Raw genomic sequence first — 18704 nt, 5'->3', positions numbered from 1 at the left:
CCGCGAGCGAGGAGCCACGTATAACGGTTGGCGGCCGCGGGCTAGTGAACTGCTCTTCCCGCCGGGAATGCAATTAAATGATCGATTTATGGTACTCGCCAATCGTTACACGCCGGATATCTGCCGGGTTCGAACTCGCTAATGACGTAGGCACCAGCGCCCCGTGCTTACGCTGCGCAACTATGCGCACGAGAGAGAGAGAAAGAGTACCTGTTTAATACGTAGCCCATCCAAGAGGCAAACCAGCTGTGCATTTATTAACGACCATCACCGCATGAACGTGTCTATTGTGCGCCGCCACCGATTGCTTTGCCCTTCGCGAGGACTCGCCGAGTTCGAAAAAATCGCTCTCGAGCGCGAAGCGTGCTGCGAGCTACGTTTGCCAGTAGACGAACAGACTTTCGGAAGAGCAATTGAACCAGATTATGAATTCAGGTCACTTCGAGCATCACTCGTTCCGTTATTTTCCCCGAAACTTGGCTTGGCTGGCTACCGGCCGTATATAAATCGAGTTTAAAAAAGCTGCTTGATGCCGGCGCATCAGGGTCATAGTTCAGCAGGCAGAAGAGCAGGCACGTGCGAGAATAAATTGCGAGTTCAAGGCCCATCTACGTGAGCAGCATAGCTAATTAATCTTGTCTAGTACACTATTCGACCGGTATAAGATAGATGCTTCGAAACACACAAAAATAAACGCTACAAATTACGGATAAATCGCGGAATTCAATTGTTATTTTGATTATTGATCAGAATTAAGTAATATTTGAATGTGTATTTTATCACAAAGCGCAAGACTGTCGAGGCGCATTATAATCGTTCGATTTTCCGATTAATTATCGCAGTCGTAGAATTACGAATGCAGGAAACTACAATTGACTAACTTACTAGAATGAACGTGATTTGCGTGTACGATTTCGCTTACGGCCGCTCACGTCCGCGGCTCAGCGTCCCGCAAATCGCGTCCATTGTAGACGAGCTCGCTACAGATTCGCAACGCTTATGCGTGCGCGCGGTAAATGAGGCCGATACTCTGGTTCACCAGTACATGTACGTGTCCGTCTATCGATAAGCACCAGGTATCTACCGATTCGTAGCGCGCATCTTGCGTCGTGCAAACCGGATTCGTTCGATACTCGAGAGCGAGCGCGCTCGGCTAATGAGAAACCCCCTTTTACAAGGTGTCTTCTCCACGCAAGCTGCTCCGAGAATTCGCCGACTCCTACCAGGAACATAATTCACGAAAAGGGGATAGCCACTTATTAGCCGCGGACTCGGAACATCCTGCGAATCGTGCTAGTTAATTTTGAGTGGAAGTATGAGATAAGCTATTAAGGGAGACTTTTATATCTCAAGTTTAAGCAGCTTTTAAACGATGCACATCGTTATGTCACTCATTAAACGTAATTTTTATAGAATAGGATTGTTTTGTTTCAAAATAATATTAAATGCAATAAAGCATTAAGAAATATTTTCGTGAATCACACATTTCTAGAATTTACATATTGTGTTTTTAAGGAAAAAAATATATTTTGCATATATTCTGTTATAGATTTTTATATTTTGTTCATATAATGTGATTTAAATAATTTCCAATCGCCGATCATATCTAGCTATGCTTCGTAGTATCTTTATTGTTGCACCAGCAAGTGTTTAGTTCGCATAAGTAGCGAGTCGTTAATCTCTTAAATACAGATAAAATTTTCCACCCCGAAATCTAAATGGCACATTCTTGCCGGTAGTTTCATGCCTTTAGAATATCTTAGAAAGGAATATTCTGCTATCATTAATCCTGTTAGACTAGATTTATGTTTACACGCTACATTCTACTTAATCAGTGAAAGAATATGTCTTATTAATTAATGCTAAATATATTCTGAAAAAAATTCAGTAACAATGCTCAAGGTGCATATCGCCGATCGGTGCGATAAAGTCGTCGTCATGTCAGGCCGCGTGACACGCAGTATCCTCGGGCGCATGTAGGTGCATGTGTACATGTGAAGGGAAACGGGAAATCGTTCCACCGCGAACACGACTCGCCTTTCCATTTTCTTTAAAGACACTATAGAGCGCTGACACGTGAGCAGCAAACTAGTTCTAAATATATGCACGAGTTCGTGCGATACGCGTCCAATATGCGCCTCGCCGTGTTGCGAAGTTAGACTGATGAAAATGGAAATGACTTGCGAATGAATGATGAATCTAATTATCTCGATAATTTCAACTCGAACGTAGTGAATAAAATGTTACGGTATCAAGAATACCTGCTCTTTCTTCAGCTTGAGTTTAATAAAGATAGCAGTACTTTAGATTGAAAATGTTGCTATAAATTTACTTGCTATTATTATTGAATAGATAGGTAATGGAAAGAGCAAAAGTCAATAATATTCCTTTCCGCGATATTATTTGTTCCCGAATCACGACTTGAGTGCAGAATATTTCCCTCTCAAAAATGTTTCCTTTGCAAATAATTCGCCAGTAATAAGAGAAGCTTGCCATCAAAGGAATATTTTGTAGAGAAAAACAAATTAAAATTGAGGAATCCTATCGAGTATGATATTGCTGAAGAAGCGCGTTACTATTACACAAAGTCATGATTCGCGTTAAAAATTCCTCGGCAAAAGGAATGCAAAAGGACCTCCGCGAGAGTGGTTTTACGATCACGACGAAGCGATTCCTTGTCCACTTTCCTGGAATTAAGATTACGCTAATCGAAATTCGAGTGTTACGGCGGGGAATACGAATGCCACGTAAGCTTCGAACGAACGATTTTAAACGAGGTTTCCCGCATCTGTAAATGTGCCAATCGAACAACCGCGGAGAGCCACGGGCCGTATTGTCTTTCGCAATTCTCGCGAAATTACGCATCTGACCTGAATTCACGGATTGCATTTAAATTGTTATGAAACTCGGTGTATAAATGAGAAGCTACAACTCGGCGCACCGCCGCCATGGTGGCAGGGTGCTGCGTACGAGATGTAACGAGCTGTCCGCAATATCGCAATCCGGAACATTTCGCAAGAAGGAATGTAATGAAGCATTTCAAGAAAATAATTGTTTTCATTACTGCAATTTTATTCATCAAACATCTTTCATTAAATAGCTGTGCATTGAAAGCCAATGAAGTAAGATGACAATGAGAATAATCTACAAATTTTGCATAATTTATATTCCACGATGATAATTTTAATGAAATGTATATATCGCGCAAATTTTACGACGAGCCATAAAACCAACTCTCGACATAATTACTTTATACTGCTTTGATTTTTATTCCGCATGTTGCTCAGATTTAAATAAATCGTCACAGAACTCGGCCAACATTTTACAGATAATACTAATAGTCCCACGAAGAATTTTGCAATGTGCGTAGTTGTCCTTGAAAAGAGCGCGTCTCGAAGCTATGAAGATTCGCGGACGAATCCGCCTTACTGCGGGCCCGTGAGTACGGCGATTAAGTGCAATTACGCCTCCTCCGGCTATCTCCTGGCCAGGCAGAGCGTTTTCGTCGTCAGCGAGGATACGGCACGAGGGTAACTGCGAGTTTATGGCCTCGTTCGTCCAATACGAATCCGACAGCGCGGCGGGATACGCCATAAAGTAAGAATCGCACGATGGATCTCTTCATTTTTTTTGTTTTGTTTTTTTTTTTTTGTTTTTTTTTTCCCGCTTCCTCGAAAAGCGACGGGAATTATTATATAAAGGATACGTCTAGCATCATGTGAAAAGAAAACAAAACCACGCTTTCGTGCAAATAAAATTTACCTCGTACTTGTCATTTTAGTATAAAGTGACAAGAAATTTCACTTGAAAGTAATAAGACATTCTCGCGAATTCCAGCCTCGATAAGCAATATTAACTGTGAAATCAAGCATTCACTTCATTGTGCAATAAAAGCAAACATTGTAAATACTGACAAGTGCTTTTTCGTTCGTCGATTATAAATACTCGCGCGGAAGCCATTGATATCACGATAATCAATGTCGGATGAATCCACGGGCCGGTTGTTTTGCTGGAAATAGTGGGAAGCGCTTGACATCTAGACAAAAGGGATATACCTATTCTTTTCCGGGTCTCAAGCAAGAATTGGTCGCGCTTGAACGCGCAAAGCGACAATGGCCTGAATGATCCGTTTTTCCCGCGACTAAAGCAGCATACTTTTCACCACATAACCGATCGACAATCGATGATTAGAGTTTCCTAAAGAATACGCCAACGCGGCATCACGTAAGTGTGCTCTTCCGTACTTTTAACTGCAATTTAGAGATATAAGAAATATTTTAATGGAACGCAAAGTGCTACTTTAGATACGAATAAAGTCTAAGAAGATAAATCAACAATTTGAGTTCTACGAAGAGATCCATTGGTGAATATTATGCTACATGAAATTTTTCAATTTTCTTAAATTTATATCACATTAAATTTAAAATATTTAAGTATGAAGCATAATAAGCCAAATATACATAGAACTTATTTTCTGATTACATATTTCATATTTGAAGTATAAAATTTAAAAAATGTAAAATTCAAAAAATTCTTAGATCCCTAGATGTTGCGTTATACATCGATATAAGGGTCCTTTTTTGCGAAACGAGCGTCATGCTCGGTGATTCTGGCCGCAAAAGTGAGAACCGCGAGTTTTCCCGTGGATCGACCTCAAAAACCGCGGATGAGCGTCACTCTCCGGATCGGTGACGGCGTCACGACGAGTTTTCGCTGTCGTAAAATTCCTCGCATCGTGTGCCGTGCGAGCGGTTAGCGATTCGCCGTGGTTTGCAGATCGCGCGGACGGGACCCGCGACCGCAGCTTCGACGGACGGGTCTTTCATGGCGAAAAGAGCCGTGCCGAGAAGGATTCCAAGAGAGATCAACGACATCACTCACGCCAGGCTGCATAATACTGGCTTTGCCCAGAATTCCTCGAAGGAGCAACTCTTCGTGTCATTAAATCTTTTACCGCAAAGAGGATTAAATAAGATTCTGCCAATTCTCACTAAGTTTGGCTTGAAATGGGTCTGATGAAAACAATAACTTATATTGCTTTCTCGACCCTTTCGTTCCAAAAATAACTTGCTTTGTTATTACAATAATTAGAATTTTTTTTTTTCGTCATTGTTTACGCATTTCTTCGCAGCGTCAGTCACGAGAAAAATAGAAAAAAAGGTTTCGTAAAAATTTGAGAAATTTCTCCTTCGCTACGCGAGTGTGAGTCACTAGCTGTGTACCACCTACATCGCGCGACGTCGAAGATAACACCGGTCTCCGCGATTTTTTCGCGGGTTGCACACCGTTCGTCCTTGATTTGAAGTCGAAAGATGAAAGCCACGTATTACACGGCGATGATCTCTCGACAAGATAAGAGATGCATCCCATTCTTTAGAGCGTCATACGTCCCTCATGATGTATGCGTTTCGCCGGTGGGTGTCCAAGAGTGCTCTCCACGGTAATACGCCCTGCCAACGGAAGACAGTCAGAACTCGAGGCTATCGTGGAAGATTGCAGTCTTTATTAGCCGCGGAATAACCGACATTTTGTGAGTTTCCTTTTCTTTTTTTTTTTTTTTCGACCGACCGAACAAAGCAGAAAGAAGTCCCGCAGCAATTCTACGGCTTCCAAGCAACAGCCCTGGAGTTCAGTGTTTTCTCAAAAACGCATAAACATCCTTGACTCTCTCCTCCATCTTCTTAGACTCTTTCTTTAGATCTTTCTTAGGCGAGAACGTTAAACTTGAATTATTTCAATGCGTTACTGTGGAAGCCGCGAGAGAATTATCTATTAACAAATGTCGGTGGAGTGGATGACATACGCGACTAATTACACTCATCCCATTTACATGACAAAAGCTGAAACGGTCAGAGATAATAATGGAGGGCTCACTTTACCAGAAATAGCATTCTGATTTAATTACGTAACCGCGCATTTGCAGGTAGGACGCGTGCGACGAATATTTCGGATACTATGCAAAATGTTAAATGCTTCGTTGAATTATTACAACGAGCGTGCTTCGTTTCGTATTCACCCTTAACGGGATATTCCAGCCCGATAAGCTATATTCATACGCACTTGCATTTGCATTCGTTACATTTTAATCAATAGTGTAATAACGTCATTGTAAAGTCGAATATGTGTGCGAATCAATACTGGTTCCTTCCTCGCAAAAGCTCGAGGTATATTGTCTAATAACAGTGTAAATGTTATCGACATTCGATACAACCCAAATGTAATCATACTGCGTCAATAAGATATGTGTGTTGACTAAATCATTCCACGTTTCAGAATATGCATATCTTCTCCATTTGAAATAATTTGAAATTTCATTATCGGGGCAATTTTCGCTATAAAAAATTGTCAAGACAATTTTTCATAGAAAAATTTTATTATTGAAGTGATTTTCACTCAACTCCGAACAGAAATGAACAGATCTGAAGTAATAACTGAAGAGTATACAAATTTTTTTATATAAAAAATTTACATTTAAAACGCTTTAATTTTTTAAACGATCTTCAGGTGTATTTTAAACGTTTCTTATATTTTTGTAATTGGACGGTCAATTTAATTTTACGGCGTGTACGTCATGAACGACTCTCCCACGCCAATATGAAACCGATACGAAGCACTGCTCGTCCGGCGAGTCCCGTACAACGACGATAGACTCTCGATATCGATAAAATGATAATTCCGTTCGTCGAACCGGAAGGCGGCAACGTGCTGGCCGGCGAACAACCGTGAGAGAAAGAGCTCACGACTCGCCGCCGTTCTTTTCGAGAGGGTAATACTTGAGGAACGGTACATAGCCGAAGGGTAACGCTCGCTCCCACCGCCGCCGCCGCCGCCGCCGCCGCCGTCGCCGCCGCGAAAAAGAGAAACCGGGAGAATAAGGATCGGGCAACAGGCCGCAGAAACTGAATCTGCCTACTGTTCTCTTATTGGATTCTGTTCCGAGACCGCGGACCGCATCGACACCGCAAGCGCCAACAAAAAAGGACTTGCGCGTCCATGCCGCACGCTGGCGAGTCGAACCATTAAGTCCTTGACGAGAAACTTCATTATGCAAACGCGCAATTTCTATTCGTCGACTTTGTTCTTTCCACTTATGCGGAGAGAAGGACTTCCTTCTTCAATCCTTCTAGAATAATATACGACCGTGTGTCTACAGAAAATTCTATTGTCGATAACTATTTTTCAATTTTTCCGCTGTAGACATATTAGAAATTACACGTGAATTAAAATTTTAATTTTTTCTATTTTTAATTAAATAATTAAAAAATTGCTGATGAAATTATAATTTAATTATTTTGCAGTCGACTCCGAAATCAAAATTAATACGCTTAACGATAGATTTGCTGTAAATTGCGCGCGCGCGCGCACTAAAAGAATAACTTTTAAAAGAAACGGAACATCGCTATCCTTCTATGTTATATCCAGTCACAATGGTCGGAATCGGAGCCGACCTCTCGACAAATTACTTCGTGCAGCCGGAAGGCGTGTTTTAGATTATGGTAATGCGGCTCTCTTCAATTTCGAATCGCAGTTAAATCACCGCAAGGAAACGAAATTCTAATTTATGGTCGTTAGATAGTAATAAATGGGTTCAAAGCGATATAGTGGGCAAACTTGTGCGAGAATAAAGAACCCTTCGGAGAAAGTGCAAACAACATCGTCCCTAAACCGTGAGAAATGTTCCGTGAAATTTCTCTTACCACCATATAAGCCCGTATTTATAGCTTCAATGGAGAAATATGATAAAATACGCATCACTTTTGTACTGCTTTGATAAATCTTTTCGACAAAGTTTACTGAAATATATTAGATTTTATTTTCTTTCCGCTTAATTTTTTCATTCAATTTTTTTTTATATTTTTCTTCTTTTTAATAAACGTAAAAGCGATATCGAAAGCTCGTATCACATTTGCAGATTAATATCAACAGTATTCTCTGTTTCGCGTGATTTGTGTACATAAACAGCGTGTAAAGGAACAGATCAGATATCCTACAATGTTTATGCGTAAACGCCCAATGCGGGATCCCGTTAGGTCGTCGTATATGCGTCCACCCGCGGCTAAAAAATCCGCCTGATTATACGTGCGGCGCGCGCGGCAACGCGCGTCGCGTATAATGAAGGAGCGGACGACTCGCCGGCGACTCCGAGAGACGCGACAAGACGGGCGACGCGATGTAACGAACGGCCGTTACAACGTTTATCTCGCGGAAATCGTAGACTCGCGACGAAATAGCCAGCACACATCTCCAGCCGTGCATCATCGTACAAATGCGTATGCGCGACGAGACACGCCGTATATTTCACATTTGCGATACGTATGTGGGACGCATAAGTGCGAGTCGCGTGCGTAATATTCGCGCGTGTAGAGTGCGAGAATGAATGTCGTATCGGTGGTTTCAAGAGCGTCGACGAAGCGACGAAGAAATTGAATTACCGAAGGATGTCACGCATAAAGGGGGAGGAGGGGGGATCATTTATCTAAAATATTGTATATTACAGTGAGAGGAGAACTCGCGGACATCATCGACCGTCGTGAAACGGAATAAAAAGCCGTACTTTGACGTACGGTTATTGCGGCGAGAGATTTTGCTCACGCTTCCTCATCATCGTCGCAAAGACATTGATTGAACAGCAGTTTGCATCAAAGATGTCAAATATTAAATTGTACAGAGTGTTGCAGACGTAGTAGCATAATCGCCGCGAGTGAAATAGAACGAATTAGAAATAGAAAACTAATATATGTTGAAATATTTCAATATCATTTCTGTAAAGTTGAAGTAATTTCAAGTTTCGTGGCTCCACGACTGCGGATAGCATCGAGACCCCGTGAATAATATCCGACGTTCGTTTCAAGACACCTCGCGCTCTCTTCAAGAATTAGTTAGCGGTTTTTGCGCGCCTTTGAAACATCCGGTACGTGAACGTGAATATATTACATTTCGCTCGTCTTCTCGCGCGCGGACGGATACGTCGCCTGATAATGAATCTCGACGGGGAAAAGCTGCTGCCTTTATGACGTTCTACTCGATTAAGCGCGATGTAATCGCAGCGCTACCCATCGGCAAATGTCGGTTTTTTGCGTCGGATCGGCAAAAGGTGACGCGATCTAATTTTTTTACATATTCTCGCGCGATCTCATCTGACTGGAATCATCCCTTTTCCACTGTACAATACATTGTCGCTGATAAAACCACGGATGCGCGTGAAATGATTGTTGGGAAAATTTGTGTAATTATTGCTTGAATGCTAAAACATTTTAATGAATCTATAAAACAAAAACGCGAAAGTAACCCCATTTGATGCGATAGTAACGCCATGCCACTCTTAGGCCTCTTCGAGGCCGCTTTCAGGCCTCGAGCTGATGAAAGTGATACGTGCGTGCCCATAAAGGCACATCAGAGATATGCATAAAGAGCACATCAGAGATAACGATTCACAATACTGTCCGAATTATTAACGGACGTAAATGCAATGATCGCGAGGATTATAATGCCACTTTCCAGGGCAGTTATTCCGCCGCTTCAAATGACAATTAGATAAACGAGATTTATAATTTGTTAATATCTCGTTGACAGTCTAGAAACGCTATGTTTGTTTAACTCGGTCGTGCCGCGTTACTCCAAATCAGGCGGCGAAACGTGTCACGCGCAAATCGGACGCTGATAAACGCGATAAATCACGTTTCCGGAAGTGCACCGTCGGCATTGTCGACCTGGCACGCTTCGACCTTTACATGTGTGTGTGCGCGTAACTGCAATAACTAGTTCACTCCGAATCGATAACGTATCTACCGGCGGCGGAAAACAATATCAGGGAGTGCTTTTATCGTGAAAAACAGGGGAAAAAAAAAATTTATAGGTCACGCGAGCGACGAAATTAGTACACGGAGCACGTGGTGGGCTTTGAAAGTATCGGGAGTACAATAATGCTCTATTGTAAAATAAGCAAATAATCCTTGAAATGAAAGAATTACCTTTTTTTTCAAATACTGTCACTTAGCTTATTTTATTTTATGTAAAGTTATCTTAGCGATCTTGTAGAAATCTAACGGTATCAAAATATTACTTTTGATATAGCGATGTTATTTTATAATATTTTAACGTCACATTATTCTACTGATCAATAATTATTTAAATGTTACATCAAGACGCTTTGCTAGTCTTGAAAAAGACATTTGCGCCTATGAAGTCGATGTAAACCTGACAAAAGAAGAAAAGAGGAAAGGGGGAACAAGATGTACCGTAAGTTCGTTGAGAATGATAACCCGTCAAGGCTGCTGCTTGACAGTCTGACCTCACGGCGCGAAACCGCGGCGATATATTTACCACCTGGAAATGCTTAGAAGGGGGCTTCTCATCTACGTTCCCTAATGATCTATTATTGGACAGTTTATTAAAGAGAACGCTTCGGCGAGGACCGCCACGCCTGTCGCGCGAGAATTATGGGATAGCGCTGCATCCCCGTCGCGGTGGTACATGAAACGCATTTGCAACAAATTATCCTGTGACATTGTAATCTTGACTTGCATTTTAAGCTTTTGAAGGATATATTGCATAATTAAAATGTAAAGGATATTCCAAAATGAAATAGGAACTCATTTACTAATTCATTCAAATATAATGTCGGGATGTGAGAGTTAGAGTGACATGAAATACGGTTGTACGTGCGATGTGGAATTCATATAAATAATTAGAAGTATTTTTACGTTGGCAATGTCCTCGTCAGCGTATATATAATCTCAGGGTGAATAGGTGGTTGACTTGAAATTACACATATTATTTTTACACATATTACTTTTGAAGAAGACACACATGTGTATGTAATCTTAAATCAGATTGGATGGGTGGGATTGACTTGAGATTAAACACATTTTTTTTATAATAACTGTAATATCATTTTCAGACATTTGCATCTTAAAAGCAAAAATATGAAATATATAAAATATAAAAATTTAGAGTAATTTTTCAAATGCAACAAATTAAACTCAAATATTGTAACATCTTATTTTTTGCTTTTAATATTTTTTACAAAGATCGTACAAAAAGCTCAAAGAAGAATAGACGTAAAACATCTTTCTTTGAAAAGACCGCCACACAGAATCGATACTTCACGGCAGCGGCGCTCGTGAGTTTCACGCCGACAACGCAATCACTCGCATATGCTGCGTAATATTGCATCTTTGTTTTGTATCAAATCGCGGAAGAAAATAATTATATACATCACATTAGCAAGAATACACATAAAATCAAGCGTTGATGTGTGTGGCGCTTGTACCAAGTCGTAAGATACAACGTGCTAGCAACACCGTCAACGGATCCAATGCCACTAGTCTGCTGTCTCAGCAGCCATCTGCTCGCCAACGCGAAGGTCTCGCGCACGCGTGAAAGAGTGAGTAATCACTGTTATGAAAATAAGTTTTACATAAGTACCTCAATTTTCTCATTTTTTTTTACAAATATTTATTAAGAATACTTATCGATGCAAAAGTTACAAATACGTGAGTGATTGCATATGTTATGAAATTATCTATCAATGAGAGTATTAATTATAAATACATTTTTTGGAAATTGGTGAAATAGCTATATCAAAAGTATTCAAACTATGCCACAAATTTCACTTGCACCGAGTCGGTTTTATATTTATGTTAACAATGCGGTTCTTCAAATGCAATTTTAAAAATTAAAAGGAATTAGATCGGAAGATTACCGTTCTATTGTAGAGCGCGAATAAGAGATTAAGATTCAATCTACACGATTTCAACCGTCTGACTACTATCAGATGTATTCACTCACAATCGGTACTCATGAAAACAATCCTGCCCCTAACTGAATTTTGCGCGCTACAAAGTGAACAGCATTCCGCGATACGATCAGTAATCTCCAGTCAAACAACTGTTTACTTAAATCAGTGACAAAAATAAGCGCTTTCATCGCAAATACGATATCATATTGCGCAAATAACGGCGCATACCATTCGACTTCGCAATTACGACACCCGTCATTCAAGGTATTCCTGGAACTTCGCGATGGAACTACCTCGATGAAGCAATCAAAACCGCATGGCGGCAAATTCACACACGCTGATGTGCAAAAGTTGATGCGCACCATTAATTACGTTGTTACTCATTCCGACGCTCGGGCGCGAACACGCGTAAAAGACAGAAATGCTAACGTACCGCGCGGGACACGATCGCTTCCACGATCGCTTGAACCTCGTTAACCTTGACATTTTGAGCGACTCACGCCTCGCGTTTATTTTAGAAAGGTAGAACACGCTGCGACGAATTCTCACCCCGCGGGTCGATAAATGACACTACTGAGCACGATGCGATTACTTCTGTCATTATTTATTCTCGTCTCCTCCTGTGCATCTTAAATGCATCACCGCTCCTTTCAATTCCTCAACTACGAGTGTCTAAGTGTGGTATTTATTTTTTCAATAGAAGCTTAATTAGAAGCTGTTTTTTTACAAGCTTTTAATTTTTGCATCGAATATTCTTATAATCAGGCCGTAGTTAAATTTCTAGCAAAGCTAAATGTGCTTGGAATTAGTTAATGATTTTATCAGAAATTCAATTTTATATAAAGTTTAATTTATCAAAATCTCTGAACTTTTAATAACTTATTAACTTATTAACTCGAAAATTGTTTGTGATTCAAATTCTTTATCAAGAAACAGAGCTCAAAAAAGTTTTCTTCTATTTTAGATATCAGACTTAATTATTCATTTTTATCAGTTCTCATAATTCTGATTCTTAATGAAGATGTTTTTCTGAACGCTTCAGCAATATAGTTGTTTTTATATATTAATTCGCTTCCTATTACTCCATTTTTTCTTCACAATTTCTTCAGTGGGAAAATCGCTATTATTCTGCAGAGTTTAAGATCAACGAAAACCCGACAGATTTGATTAAGAAATCAATTAAATCCCATCATGATCGTCAAACCACAAATCGGACGAAAAACGCTGCTCAAGACGGGACATGCTAATTTCTGGACGAAAATACTCAGTAAGCAGAACAAACCATTGGCGTCAGAGGTTAGTGGGTCTCTCATTAATTAATTTGACCGCTCCCTTAATTATCCCACCGTTGTCTTCTCTATCGGTTCGAGAGAAATCTTTTTCCCAGGAGTTTGCGCGTACTTTCCCCGGACACTTTCTTACGTAACAATGTACGTCCGTGTTACACTTCGCGTGTTTCCATTCCCGCGGCATTTTGCGATCGCACGACCGTGATAATTTCACAGATCTTCCCAGTCGAACAGTACCCCGAGAATCCATCGCTTCGAGCATCGGGAATACGTGGTGTTTTCCGCGCTGCGATTACCAACTTTAACTGCTCGACTTTTCCCGAGTATTCTAACCAAGCTCGCGGTGAATGTTTTATCTGGAGGAATTATCATCTCGATATTTCTATTTTTAATTGCAAAATAAGTCGCTAGCTTCTACATTGGTAATAAAATCAGAACACAATTCAAAATTAAATACATTTTTGCTACAAAAAACTCATATTTATCGATCTTCACATTTATTCAAAGGCTATTTTAATTTTCATCGCGTAATAAAAATTGGTTTACATTTACCGATAAAAATATACATTTGGAGTTGTGGTAAAATTGAATTTCACGGGATAGCTTATCGATTGTTTTTTTCAACATTGACTAGATCCAGGATCTTACTTTACCGCGGTGCTAAGTTACTCCTGCCGGTGCAATTTAATCCCGTCTCTTACGGGTAACGTGAAACGGCAAATATACAAGTAATATGATCGCGCGTGCTGAGAAACGACATTAGCAGCTGGCCAACCAACTTTGAGTAACACGCTTGGACTCTTAAATCCCCCCCCGAGTCGATGCTTCCACAGTGCGACGGGTTAATTTCTTTTTACGAAAGGCCAGCCGCTTGACGGCGATGTTAACGAGTCGACGAGTTCGGGAAGGAACGTAACGGTGTGTAACGGTCGTGACTTTTGTCACGTGTGCTCGCGATGATCCCTGTACAAGGATACTTCCTCGACAGCCGGCTATTACAAAATGGCCCGTTGCAATTGCGGCAGGTCTTAACGAGCTACCTATTGCAAACCGGCGAGCCCCCGTGGACGTCGTACTTCGTCCGCTACGCCGACGTAGTGAACGATCAGCGGGGAATGTCACACTTCAATTGGCCGGCGGGCAGCAGCAATTACCACGTACTTAGGACCGGCTGCTTCCCGTACGTCAAGTACCACTGTAGCAAGCGGCCGGCGCAGGACCTCAGCGGCGAGGACAGATTCTTCAAGGCGATCAAGATACTGAACCTTGGTAGGCGCGAGCGAGTGCCCGGACGATCGGCTTTTGATAAAGGAACCCGTGTTCGGCGACGCGGCCTTGTTTATTTACGCCGCGTCGGACACGATAGATCGACAAGCTCATAAATCCCATGATTATCGCGGATATCGGGGTGTCGCGGAATCCTCGATCCTAATTTTAATGAGATTTTTCGAACACGTTCGATCACTTTTTAATTAAGATATGAAGACATTGATAACTTTTTTCATCGCCAATTAAAATTGAAGATATTTACGGCTTGAACTTCTGAATCATTTAAATTTCAATGAAACTTGTGCTCCCGGAAATCGACATTTAATTGTCTAGGTATTTAACGCCACAGCAAATTATGAATCTCGAAGTTTTTCCGAAAAAGAACTCCTCTTCTTTTGTTATCAAATATAGTCTGTTAATTAAAAAATTACTCTGGGACACCCTGTGCATTCGCGAATGACAGCCGCGTTTAATTGAATTCAATCCGTATCTGAAGTAACGATCGGGACAAGGCATCGCTGCAGAAAACCGCGTGTAGCGCGGTTTTACGAAGCTGTCTTATTTGACTCAATTTTCAACGTTCGAGAATGAACGTGGGACGACGACGACGACGTCACCGTCGTCTTTCCACGGTCAACGTCTCGTTTCATTGACTGATCTGGAATTATCCATGGCGAACGGGTTTGGTAGTGCCGATGACTCGATAATCCCCTTTAACTTCTTCGCCTGCTTGCGTTTGTTCGGTCCATCAGGTATCCCCACCCTGATGTACGGATTGGCGGCGACGCGGCTTATCCGACACCGCGAGATCGTGAGGACGCCTCGGGGCGACGTGACGATCTACTTTTTGCTACCGGAGGACAAAGGCGCGCTGTACTGAGGCCGCGATTCACACCGGCGCTTAATCTCCATCGAGCCCCACATCAAGGCCCTCGCCGGACGACGTTAGCAGCAACGGAGCACGGAGCTACACCGGATGGATCGTTACAACCTTTTTCAACCCTCCCTCAACGCGACTCGTTATTCCGCGCAACAAAGAGGGACTCGAGTGGTGGCGGCGGCGGCGGCGAAAGAAACGCCTAGTCGTCGTGAACATTCTGTTTATCTATAACGGAGTGCTAATTTTGAAAAGATAGAGTGAAATTGCACGAGTCGAATGAGTCCCGACACGTGGACATCAGAAAGTAAAATATTAATAAATCGTTATATCTTCAAAGAAATGTACACTTTTTTCTATTTTCAGAAATAACATTGCCATTCCAATATAAGAATGCAATTTGATTTTTTCTCAGAATCTGAGAAGAGTCGATTTATCTGCAGGACAATATATTTTTTAGGAGTTGCAGTATTCTCCATAAATCGATCGGGGATGCGATTGCAGCTCACAATGAGATGTTTCACCTTCGTAATTGTTCGCTCGTGTTTAGACATTTCCAGATGTGTTTAGATATTAAACACGTCCAATTGAATGAACAGCGCTGGTAGTCGCTCGCCTATCAGGCAATTAAAATGACGCGGGCGTTCATCAGCGGCGGGACCAGTCATGTGTGAATCTGCGAGTAATCGCAATAGTTCCATGTCAGGCTTCGCGAGCGCTTTATAAGCCCCCGACGACGCTGCGATAACACGAGATCTCATTAATGAGAACTGCTGCGGGCGATCCGCGCGGTGGCGCAAGGTGCGAACGCGCATAGTTAGCATTAACGCAGCTTTCTAATTAGCAACTACCCGTGTTTCCCGGTCCGATGATGCATTAACACCGTCTTCAGTCGGGAGGTTTATCCGCCCCGGACCTGTTTCCGCGCGCGACGCGCGCACGCTGATGATGAAAGGTCGTTGTCGTCGATTCCGATGGCGTTTCCGCGCGCAGAATTTACGAGCGCACGTGCCCAACGCGATGCGCAATAATTCGTATTAATTACGGCTGTGATACGAATAAATCGGCGAACGCGCGAGTAAGAATACGAGCGAAAGCTCTCCACGATCGAGCCAATCGGTGCCGAGCAATTTGCCGTTTTAAGATAAGTCGCTTCCAAAGGATGCTGCTTAGACGCGTTCGGATTATAGATACGATAAATTATACATTGCCATAATTTACGGCGACGTCCGCGCGACTATTCAGAGTAATTAATTTAATTAACTTACATATATTTTAGCGAATAATTATGTTTCGCGCGTTTATGTTTCATTCGATAACAAGCGAATATTTTTATTCGCTCGTTTCTGCAAATCATCGAATCTGGAAACGAATGCAGTGAAAGTAAATGCAGACACCAGCAGTGGCCTGCGATTTTTTTACAAACTAATCAAACTGAAAGCGTTATCACTGCAAGCAAAGTGATATTTGAATTTCATGCAAACAGCAGCAGATAAAAATTCATCGGTGAACCGTACAATTACGCAATAACATTTCCAGCCTTTTCCCGACATTTACAGGTGCATTTGAAAGTTTTCGAATATAACCGGCGCTACCGTTCACGCACTTCTCCGAATGGTTATTTATCATTCGATAACAAGCGAATAAAAATATTAATTAGCCGCCGGCTTTCACATCGGTCTCTCTTTTAGCGGACTTTCACCAGCCCGTATTCGTGTCGTTTGTCATGGACGATGTTTTCGATCTTTCTTTTTTGGCTTGTAATATTCTCGTCTTCCATTAACAACACGTAATCGTGAGCAACATCGCAAAGGAAAGATTATCCAATGTATCTCTTTTTCAAACATCAAAACCTGACTTCACCATAAAAATTGTTAAGAAATATAAAACGCAAGACTATCTGGAATTGCGAAACACTCAAGTGTTTGTATCAAGATTTTCTTTTAATGACATAATATTTTCAAAGATTTAATATAAATAAGATCCTACTAGACTTTAAGATTGGAGAATCGTCGAGATAAAAAATTATCAGTCGGAAAATAGGAAGCAATAACTTTTTTTCTCGATTTTTCCTTTTTTCCTTTTTTTCGACAAATCTGTAATTACCTTTGAAAACTTCTTGTTAGCAAAATTTCCTTATGGATAAAATTCATTCGGCTGCACTCGGGCGTAGCAATTATCAGTCGATTCAATCCGCGGAATCGCTCGAGAATCCAGCGCGGATAAGTGTCCGGTGCACTATTTAAGAGATAACGAGATGTCTGGAGCGAGATTTCAGGCGGATCGAAGAGCGCGTTCTCAGATTCCTCGCACCAGGTGATCTCTTTGGGTAAGAGAGCGATCGGAAGGGGATGGAGAACGAAGGAGGGAGACAGCGAGAGCTAGCGGAATTTTACGATGCTCGTTAAAAGCGTCGTGGAGGGCTAGTTATGCTGATTAGATCGAGTTCACCTATCGGGAATATGCAACTACTATACATTAATGGCATCGCTGCGGCGCATGAACAGCGCGTTGCTTGCCGGGGCGACGCCGATCCTCGATTTGCAAAGTCTTAAAAAAAAAAAGCAAAAAAAACAACAGATTCTCGTTGTCGCGAGAAAGAAGAGTAGCGATAACGATAACAGTCGTGTCGCGTAACAGACGCAGCTCGCCTCGCCACGCTGCTGCAGTCGCGTTAACTAACACCGCATAACGACAAAAGGCGGGATAATTGGCAGGGACGAAGAGAACTGACATTACAACGTATTATTTCCTGCGGTTCTGCTTGCTGCGCGCACGAAGCTATCGCGTTCGCTCTGGACCACGGCGAATCTTGGAGCGAATTTTAGTTGATCGTAATATTCGCAGTACGATGGCTATTGTTCATTCATCCTTTTGCAGAAATTTTCATAATCAATTTCTTTTAGCGAGGTTTCGGTTAGTGGAAGCGAATTATAAATTATAATTAATTTTTTAGAAAGAAATGTATTGCGCAAAATAATTAATTTATAATTTATAATAAACTTTTTTTTAAGAAAAATAAGGGTGAAGGATAAATGAATCTTTTCCGCGGCTTCTCCGCGAGGTTTTAAATAAACGCAACGCGCGCATTACAACAACTACACACGTCTAAGTCGATCACGAGATGAGCTCTCGAGGCGGCATATCCGCATCACGCGCAATTAATTTTGCACGAGGATTGCAAGCGCTCCATTTGCATGTCCCAATGGCCGTGGCGCTATTCTAGAGATAGTATCTGCTCATAACCAGAACTCGCTGCGGTATTATATAAACGCTTCAACAAGTCTCGACTGCTGACGCGTAAAATTTGCGAGACGAAAACCACGAGCGTTATAATGAATATGAAACATACGCATTTCAAAACTGCTAAAATTAGTGTCTGATTTTAAATAACTTGAGAGCAACTCCTGGCAAATCTAATCGAACGATGAAAGATGGACGGTGATGCGAATTTTCACGACGCTACGCGAGCGTTTCTGCGAAAATTTTATAACTTTTATAAATGTCCGACTTTCATCTCGCGATTGCA

General features: G+C 41.6%; 2 protein-coding genes across 4 annotated transcripts in view; one reads left to right on the top strand and one right to left on the bottom strand.

Annotated features, from left to right (window-relative positions):
* Positions 1 to 18704, bottom strand: part of Cad99C (cadherin-99C) — a 98895-nt gene that overhangs the window by 61710 nt on the left and 18481 nt on the right. The gene's annotated exons all lie outside the window — the stretch shown is intronic.
* Positions 10907 to 15518, top strand: LOC105675981 (uncharacterized protein C15orf61 homolog). Of its 2 annotated transcripts, none has more exons than XM_067349188.1 (4): positions 10907 to 11386; positions 12850 to 13036; positions 14055 to 14298; positions 15051 to 15518. In XM_067349188.1, exons 2-4 carry the CDS (start codon positions 12932 to 12934, stop codon positions 15176 to 15178), a joined length of 477 nt encoding a protein of 158 aa, XP_067205289.1. In that variant the 5' UTR covers positions 10907 to 11386; positions 12850 to 12931; the 3' UTR covers positions 15179 to 15518. The 2 variants fall into 2 exon arrangements, with proteins under 2 accessions (XP_067205289.1, XP_067205288.1); XM_067349187.1 differs by having other exon boundaries at positions 10980 to 11386; positions 12875 to 13036.

Source organism: Linepithema humile, chromosome 2, assembly GCF_040581485.1.
Source record: "Linepithema humile isolate Giens D197 chromosome 2, Lhum_UNIL_v1.0, whole genome shotgun sequence".
Taxonomy (NCBI): Eukaryota; Metazoa; Arthropoda; class Insecta; order Hymenoptera; family Formicidae; genus Linepithema; species Linepithema humile.
This window is presented reverse-complemented; position numbering and strand designations above follow the sequence as displayed.